General features: G+C 35.7%; 2 protein-coding genes across 2 annotated transcripts in view; both read right to left on the reverse strand.

Moving 5' to 3' along the window:
• HELRODRAFT_163186 (hypothetical protein) overlaps nt 1-3,581 on the reverse strand; it is a gene marked incomplete at both ends in the record, with an annotated part of 8,960 nt that extends 5,379 nt beyond the window's left edge. Inside the window, 2 exons of the mRNA XM_009027135.1 lie at nt 1,452-1,453; nt 3,558-3,581. Coding sequence (XP_009025383.1) covers nt 1,452-1,453; nt 3,558-3,581 — 26 coding nt within the window. The remainder of the gene's footprint in view (nt 1-1,451; nt 1,454-3,557) is intronic.
• A 145-nt stretch (nt 3,582-3,726) lies between these two features.
• Nucleotides 3,727-7,250, reverse strand: HELRODRAFT_163187 (hypothetical protein; the record flags this gene model as incomplete). The annotated part of the gene is made up of 3 exons (XM_009027136.1): nt 3,727-3,905; nt 4,430-4,602; nt 5,026-7,250. 3 exons carry the CDS (start codon nt 7,248-7,250, stop codon nt 3,727-3,729), a joined length of 2,577 nt encoding a protein of 858 aa, XP_009025384.1.
• Between the last annotated feature and the right edge of the window lie 2,260 nt (nt 7,251-9,510).

The following is a 9,510-nucleotide window of genomic DNA, read 5'->3' on the forward strand; positions in this document are numbered from 1 at the left end:
TGTGTGTGTATGTCTGTGTGTTTTTGTGTCTATGTTTGTGTGTGTGTTTGTGTATGTATGTGTGTATGAGTCTGTGTATATGTGAGTCTGTGAGTCGTGTGTGTGTGTCTGTGTGTGTGTGTGTCTGTATGTGTGTGTTTGTTTATTTAAGAATAATTATGAACGATTGTATACGTCCATGAGAAAATTAATAATCCCCGTGAGGCAGTTGAATTTAATGCATTGTGTGAGTCTGCAATGAATAATGTGCCTCTATCAAACATTGCAGATGTGTATCTGTCGGGTACTCTTTGTATTTGTATTGTATCATTTTGTATATAGGTGTGTGTGTGCGTGTGTGTGTGTGTGTAGGCGTGTATGTATGTGTGTGTACGTAATTATGTATTGTGTACGTGTATGTGTATATATGCGTGTAGGTGCACGTATGTGTGAATGTATGCTTTGGTACGAGTATATTGCTTTTTTACGCTTCTAATGTCTTTTTTTATTTTTCAGGAATGTTTCTTGATACTTGAGAAAATCTACGTATGAATGTATTTGTGTGTGTGTATATATATATGCGTGTAGGAGTGAGTGTGTGTGTGTGTTTGCATGTGTGTTTGTTTGTGTATTTATAAATAGTGATAGTTCTTTAAAATGGGTGTATGTATGGTTTCCAAATAAGTGCAATTGTTTATTTATGTATGAATGTTGTGGATGTATGTGTGGATGTATGTGTGAATGTATGTGTGGATGTATACGGATGACAAAAAACCAGAGAGAAAGAGAGAGAAAGAAGGAGAAAAATAAAGAGAGAGAGAAGGATAAAGATAAAGAGAGAGAGAGAGAGAGAGAGAGAGAGAGAGAGAGAGAGAGAGAAAGGAAAGACGGAAAGAAGAGATAGAAAAAGAAAGAGAGCAATAAAAAATATAGAAAGATATTAAGAAAAGTGTGCGTGTGTGTGTGTGTTTGTGTGGTGTGTTTGTTTATAGATGTAACGTTATAGAATCAAAAATCGAATCATGTGACCTAGTATAAGATATCGATTTCTCTGTACAATTTTCGCGTACGCTCGTGTGGGTACACGTTATCTTTATTGATCCGGTATTTTTATACATGCATATACACACAAACATATAAATACATACTCACACACATACATACACTCATATATACATAAAAACATTGTATGTATATTCGTAATTTTCTTTATATTTGTATAAATAACTCAAATGTTTGTATGCTTTGTCACAGTATATTTCCATGCAATCAAGTTGTATGATTGTGTGCATTTTTGTGCGGTATTCGTTGTGAATACGAGTGTGTAGGAATTAGAGGTGAGCATGGGAACGGGAATCCCATGATTCCCATGGGAATTTGTTAAACTTAATTTTCGTGAATGGGACTTTTTTTGGGGAATCGCTGTCCGGGAATCGAGAATGATGGGCCGGAATGGGCAAATTTCTGCTCACTTCTAATAGGAATGTATGTGTGTGTGTGTGTGTGTGTGTGTGTGTGTGTGTGTAGGTGGGTGGGTGTGCGCGCACGCGCGCTTACGAAGATACATCATCTTCCTAGTCAAAAAATTTCAAAGTGCTGCCAATCAATCAATCATTCATTCATCCATTCAGTGATTCATTCATCAATAATACGAATCAAACATTCATTTGTCTGTCCTTCTATCAGATTTTCATCTTTCCATCCATCCATCATTTTATCAGTCACTCTTTTTTTTTGTTCGATCTGTCGTTCTGTTAAATATTCATTCAATAAATTATCTCTTCGTCCGTCTGTCGGTCTTTCGTTCATTCATTCATTCATTTATTTTTTATCTCTTTATCCATTCATACATTTTTTCTCTCTTTTGTCAATCTCTCTATCGAAATGACGTTTGCAATATTCTCAAGTCGCAAGACAATAATGATCTTAGATTGATTGATGGAAAGATAGATGAATATATGACGGAATGAATGAATAAAAAATTGAATAAACGATGAGGGAACAAATGAATAAAAGAGTGAACGAATGAATGAATAAAAGAATGAATGAGAAATGAATCAAAATTATGTACAAAAATAAATTGATGTATCACATTTACAGTTGAAAAAATTGATTAATATATTTTTAGGTTGATTGAAATTATGATAAATTGACCAGCGGAGGGATGGATGGAAAGAAAGAATAAAGAATAGATGGATAGACTAATGGATAGATGTAGGTATGGATATATGTATAATATATAAATATGTCATTTAAATGATCAAAGGTTTGGGTATATGTGCACATTAATATTAAGTAATTTACCTAAAAGTTGCATTATATAGTTGCATTTTCTGGGATGTTTTTACATTATTGTATGCTTGGTATGTACACATTTTACTTAATATTATAAATATTGTATGGTTGCACAGATAGGCGTATGAATGAATGAATAAATAGATGATAGACAGATCGACAACATGAATGATATCATTAGGCTAGATAGATTGATAGATAGATGGAAGAACGAGAGAAAATAAAAAAGATAGACAAAATAAAAGATATAAAAAGATGAACAGACGGAAACATTCAACCAGAAGTTGAAACAGGGCCAAAAAAATTTCAAAGCCAGGCGGAAAAGACAATTTTGCATAGTCAACCAAAAAGCTTAAAAAATTGAGAAAAATTTATTTTTCCTGATTAACAATCTTAGCGTCATTAAATCTTCTAGGAAATTTCAAAATTAAAACATAGTAATAGCACTCTACTGTATTGCTACTAATTTGAAGATAAGCACTTTTTGTTACTAAGTAATTAGACCCGCATCAATCATCAAATTACAGACAGATGAAAAATTTATATTGCGAATGTTATAGCAAAAATTACTAACACAAAATAATAGGAAGAAAAAAAGGAAAAAGAAATATTACTACTACTACTACTGCTGCAGCTACTACTACTACTACTACTGCTGCAGCTACTACTACTACTACTACTACTACTACCGTAAACTACAATGCTCTCTTCAATAAGTCAAGAGTGTTCAAAGCTTTGCAAATTGGAGTCTTAGGGGCGAAATAATGATGATGATGATGATAACGACGACGACGACGATGAAGAATGATAATTATTTTTATAAAAATATTAATAGTAATATCAGTAGTAGTAGTTAAGTAGTAATAGTATAAGCTGCAGTAATAGTAGTAGTAGAAGCTACAGTAGTAGTAGTAGTAGTAGTGGTAATGATAGTAATAAAACAAAAACATCTATTTCTTTTGGTCATAACATTTGGCGATCATTTTGACAGCTAATGTTCCTCCAACAATAATTTCATGTCATCAGTCACCATCTCATTAGCAATCACTATCATCATCGCCTTCGCCATCATCGTCTTATTTCTTTTCTTTTTTTTTCTTTTTCTTCTTCTTCTTCCTCTTTTTCTTTTTGTTCTTCTTTTTGTTCTTCTTCTTCTATGCTATCGCCATCATAAGCATTGTCAGTTGTTGTCATCTTTTGTTGCAGTCATTATAAAAATTGTCATTGTCGTCTTCAATTCAAAAATCTCAGTGTGTGGAGGTACCTGATGTAAAAGTACCTACCTGGTGCCTTTGCAGTTCGGCCATGACTTGGTTTGCGTACAAAGTACATGAAATGTGTAAGAGTTAAACTTTCCAGCTTGTTTGTATTTTTATTTTCATTTTATCTTCACCATCAATACAATCAATTTTTCAGTAGCAAATAATCAACTCATCCATCAACTTCCGTCCATCAATCATCTGACCTATAAAACTTGACCCTATTTCCTTCAACCAATGGGAGGCCGTCTTTGTACCACGTGATCTTCGGAGTCGGGGTGCCGTGGGCGAAACATTCTATGTCCTCGTATCGTTCGTTGATGTTTGTTAGGAGGTAGTCGGTGGTCCGCGGGTCGATGCCTGGGGGCTCAGCTGGGTGGATAGATAGATAGATGGGTAGGTGACTGAATGAATTGATGAATGAACGAATGAATAAATGAATGAATGAATGAATGAATGAATGAACGAACGAACGAACGAACGAACGAACGAACGAACGAACGAACGAACGAACGAACGAACGAACGAACGAACGAACGAATGAATGAATGAATGAATGAATGAATGAATGAATGAATGAATTAATGAATGAATGAATGAATGAATGAATGAATGAATGAATGAATGAATGAATGAATGAATGAATGAATGAACGAATGAACGAACGAACGAACGAACGAACGAATGAATGAATAGATGGATAGACAGATGAATGAATAAATAAATATTCATACAATATAATCAATCAAAATATAATAATCAGATTTACGTGCAATCAAATGAATCGCCAAAATACATAAACATTTATCAAACAGACACACAAACAAGATAAAAACAGACAGAGAGACAGAGAGAAAGACAGACAGACAAACAAACAAACAAATAGACAAACTGACCACAACAAGCTACTCTCTTGATAACATTAGTCAAGTTTCTATTGAAGATAGCCGGGAATATATCCGTAGTGAACAACCTATCGATGTGATACCTCTTCAAATTACATTTCATTATGCCGGACATAAATTCGTTATCGTCGTCGTCATCTTCACCCATGTCATTATCATCATCGCTGTTTTTGTTGTTGTTGATGATGTTATTAATATTGTTGTTGTCGTTGGTGATGTTGTTGTTGCTATCGAGAAGTTTTTCATACCTTACTTTAGCACCAATTCCATCGTACACATTATCGTCGTGAGAATTAACATTGCCATCATCATTATCATCATCATCTTCGTCATTATTATCATAATTATCATTACCATAATTAACCCCAGTAGAAAGATTTGCGACTGGATCATCATCATCATCATCGTCATCATCATCGTTATCATCTTCGTCATCATCATCATCATCATAATGGCTACGCAAGTTGTTTCTCTTATCAATGTTACCATTTTGGCGTTTTTGCATAACCAAACCACCATCACCGTCGTCATCATCGTCATCGTCATCATCATCATCTTCATCATCATCATTATCATTATTGTCATACTCCTCTTCTTCTTCGTCACCATCATTATTGTACAGTTGGTGTTGGTTCGTTTGGCGGTATGCATTTTCAATCCCGTTTTTGGCAAGGCTTCTTTTAAATATTCTAAGTTTACTCACTAATCTTTCTTCTACATCATCATCATCGTCGTCGTCCTCTTTTTCTTCATTATCACCATCATTATCATCATCGTCGTTATCGTTATCGTCATCATCATCATCATCATCTCTGTGTATCGTCGAAAGTTGGTCACTTTTTTTAACGTCTGTCCACTTTTCGCTGTCTCTCTCCTGCCCTCTTTTTCTCCATTTATCTCTTTTTCTACTACTCTCTTTCCATTCAGTCCTATCTCTAACTCTATTGCTTTCTCTCCATTCATCACTATCTCCAATCATAACACTCCTCCTCCATCCATCCCCATCTCTCTTATTTCTCCGGATTAGAGAGCGCTTAGGTTTTAGCTCGGTGTGGCCGCTGAGGAAGAAGAAATACTGTTGACCGACTTTTAGGTTGGGCATCGTGTAATAACCGCATTCGTCTATTTGTTGTTGTTGTTGTTGTTGTTGTTGTTGTTGCTGTGGGCCTTCATACCCTTTCATTTGTTGTTGTTGCTGCTGTTGTCGTCGTTGTTGTCGCTGCTTCGTTGGCTGCTGCTGCTGTTGTCGTTGCGATTTAGTTAAGTTTGTTTGGTTGTTGTTTTTATAATAATTATTATTATTGTTGTTGTTGCTGTTGTTACTGATACTATTACTACTAATACTTGCGATAGTATTATTATTATTATTATTATCATTATTACCGTTTTTGCCACCAATACTGCTCTTATTAGTGCTGCTACTTCTGCTGCTACTACTACTTCTGCTGCTACTACTACTTCTGCTGCTGCTAGGGATGTTTCTAGAAAAAAGTCGATTCATAGCGAGTCGGTGTTTAGTGGTATCGACGATTAGTCGGGCTCTCATGACCGGTTTCGGGTTTTTTAAGACTTTGGAGTTTATACAGTGTAGGTTAAGGCATTTTTCTTTCTGCTTTTGTGTCGGCTGCACCAAGTGCTCACCCCGGTGAACCTTCTCGACCCTCAATGTCATGGATATTATTGCGACTTGCTGCTGTGGCTGTTGTGGTTGACGTTTTTGTGGCTGTTGTGGTTGCTGCTGTGGCTGTTGTGGTTGACGTTTTTGTGGCTGTGGTGGTTGCTGCTGTGGTTGCTGCTGTGGCTGTTGTGGTTGCTGCCGGCGTAGGCGTTCATATGGTTGAACTTTTTGTTGATCTGATGATGAGTTGTCGTTGCTGTGGCCGCTGTAGCTGCTGCTGACGTTGCTGTTGAGGACGTCAATGATGTTGGTGTTATTGTTGTTGGTGATGTCGTTGTTAATGACGTCATTGATGTTGATGTAACCAGCTTGCCTCTTCCGAGATGTATTGATATATTTAGATCGATAGCTGCCGTTGATGTTTCTTTCTCTACTACTACTACCACCACCACCACCACTACTACTACTACCACTACCACTACTATTACTACTAACGCTACTTCTAATACTTCTAATACTACTGCCACTACTTCTACTACCACTACTTCTATTATTGCTTAAAATAATTCTGTTATTATTATTCATATTGTTACTAATATTATTATTATTACTACTACTACCACCACCACTACTACTACTACCAACACCAATACCATTACTACTACCATAATTACTGTTTCTAGATTTTAAAACTTTGCTCCTATTACTGTCAATACTTCTGTTACTAAAATTACCTGCCTTACTACTACTACTACTACTACTACTACTACCGCTCATGTTATTATTATTATTATTGTTATTATTATTAGTAATAGTAGAAGTAGTAGTAGTAGTAGTGGTAGTATTACTAATTTTATTTTGTGATTTTACTACTCTAATCGAGTTTGCACTAAGGGTTTTTCTAAACTTTTTAACCAATTCCGTGGCCTTGTCGCCAGTGTAGTGTTTCTTCTTGATCTTGATTATCTTTCCTTGGATTACGACATCAGTAAGGGCCACATTATTTTCGATAATTCTTTTATAATTGTTTTGGCTATTGAAGTTGCTGCTGCTACTGCTGCTGCTGCTGCTGTTGTCGTTACTGCTACGGCAAGAAAATAGGGATGGGTTGTTTATGATATCGTCTAGAATCGTAAAGGTTCGATTAATCGAGTTAGGTGTCGGTGTTTTCGCTTCGGTCGAGCGTACTTGCATGTTGGTTACGAGTAGTAGCAGTAGCAGTAGCGGTAGCGGCGGTAGTAGTAGTGGTGGTTGTTGTAGTAGTAGCAGTTGCTGCAATAATTGCGGAAGTTGTGAGAGTAGAAAAATCGGTAGGGAAGGTTTAGGCGCTGATGTTGATGGTTCTGATGTTGTTGGTGTTGTTGTTGTTTTTGTTGCTGTTGTTATTGTTGTTGATGGTTCCGAGGCTGTTGATGTTGTTGGCGGTGGTGTTGATGTTGTTCGTGATGTTGTTGTTGTTTTTGTTGGTTTTGTCTTATCAGCGGCCATTTTCACCGTCAAGCTTTCATTATTATTAATATTATTATTATTGTTATTATTATTATGATTATTATTATTATTGTTATTGCAGTTGCATAATTTATCTCTTGATTGATGGATATGGCCGCCTGACTGAGTGGCTTTCCATATTTCCAAACACATCGATCTATTTTATGAAAACAAACGTTAACAAATGAACCTGGTTCGAACGCAAGGCGTGCCATACAAAAAAAATCATTCATTCGTTCGTTCGTTTGTCCGTTTGTTCACTTGTTTGCTCGTTCATTCATTTATTTTATGCTGCTGCTGGTGATGAGAATGATGATGAGGACAACATGAACGAACTTAAAAATCGCGAATCGATGTTACTACTACTGCTGTTAGACTAGTTAAATAAACAAATATGTATGTAAACCCACACACACTCAAACGCGCGCACACACACACACACACACACACACATACATACATAAATACATACACACACACACACACACACACACACATACATATATATATACATAGAAACAAACATACAAAACGTCAAAAATGATACAAAATGTCGAGGGCTCGTTTCACGGCCTGTGAAATCGCAGATTTAATGTGCTTACATCTGCAACTGACATGGCTCTAGATACGTGTTGCGGAATGTATGTTCGTTTGTTTATATGTATGTTTATATTTTTGTATGCAAGCATCTTAGGTTTGTAAAGCATGTTTGTTTGTATGTATTTATGTATGTATATATACCTTTTTTTACTGTTAAAAACAGTATGCAACTGCCTTTTTGCAATTTCAAAAATAAAACCAATAGGTTTTATACATAAAAACAATACAAAAAATACAAAACAAGACAAAACGAAACAAAAACACACATTTTAATATGGTAAGTAATAAAACTTGATGCATGTAACATGAACAGAACATACATAAACAATACATGTATGTATGTTTTTATGTATGTATGTGTGTATGTGTGTTTGTATGTATGTATGTATATGTGTGTGTGTGTATGTGTATGTTTGTATGTAGGAATGTAGGTATGTATTTATACAGGCTTGTTTGTTTGTATGTTTGTTTTTATGTTTTTATGTTTGTATGTATGTATGTTTTCTCAAGCGCAACTGATTTATCAAACAATCTACCCGCATCATTGTTGCATGCAGACGCTTGTTTTCATTACATCACCATCGTCATCCTCATCGTCACCATCCTCATCATCTACACCATCCTCATTTTCATCATCATCGTCGTCGTCATCGTCGTCGTCATCTTCTTCTACAATGTTTGCACCATGAATCTTTCTCATCACTCCATCCTTGCTATCATTATTGCCATCTCTCTGTATATTCTTAGAACATGTGTGTACGGCATCATACATACATACACACACACATACACACACACACACATACACATACAGACAGACAGAGAGACAGACAGACAGACATGTATTGAGATATCCTTCGGATCGTCTCTTAGACAGGGTTAGGCGTTAAAGCCAATTAATACATTGATAGTTCTTTATCCACATTTAAGATCTCAATTTATCATTCATTCATCCATTAGCTAATTCGCTCATTCGTTCATTGATTTGTTTGTTTGTTTGTCTGTCTGTCTGTTTGTTTGGTTGTTTGTTTTATTTCATTCATTCGTTCTTTCGTTCTGTCGTCGGTTCTCTTGTTCGTTTAAACCAATGAGAGTTTCTGTTCGTTTGTTCACTCATTTGTTCATCCATCATACATACATTCATTCCTCCATCCATCTATCCGTCCGTCCGTCCGTCCATCCGTTCTTCCTACCCTCATTAAGAAACACGCAATGTTGGATATCCTAATGGAAATGCAGTATAACATCTATCATTCTTTCATTTTTTTCATTCATTCATTCATCCGTTTACTCGTTTGTTTGTTCATTTGTTTGTTGGTTCGTTCGTCGGTTTGTTCATTTGTTCATATATTGTTAGTCTTTTAGC

Source organism: Helobdella robusta, assembly GCF_000326865.2.
Source record: "Helobdella robusta unplaced genomic scaffold HELROscaffold_5, whole genome shotgun sequence".
In the NCBI taxonomy this organism is placed as follows: domain Eukaryota; kingdom Metazoa; phylum Annelida; class Clitellata; order Rhynchobdellida; family Glossiphoniidae; genus Helobdella; species Helobdella robusta.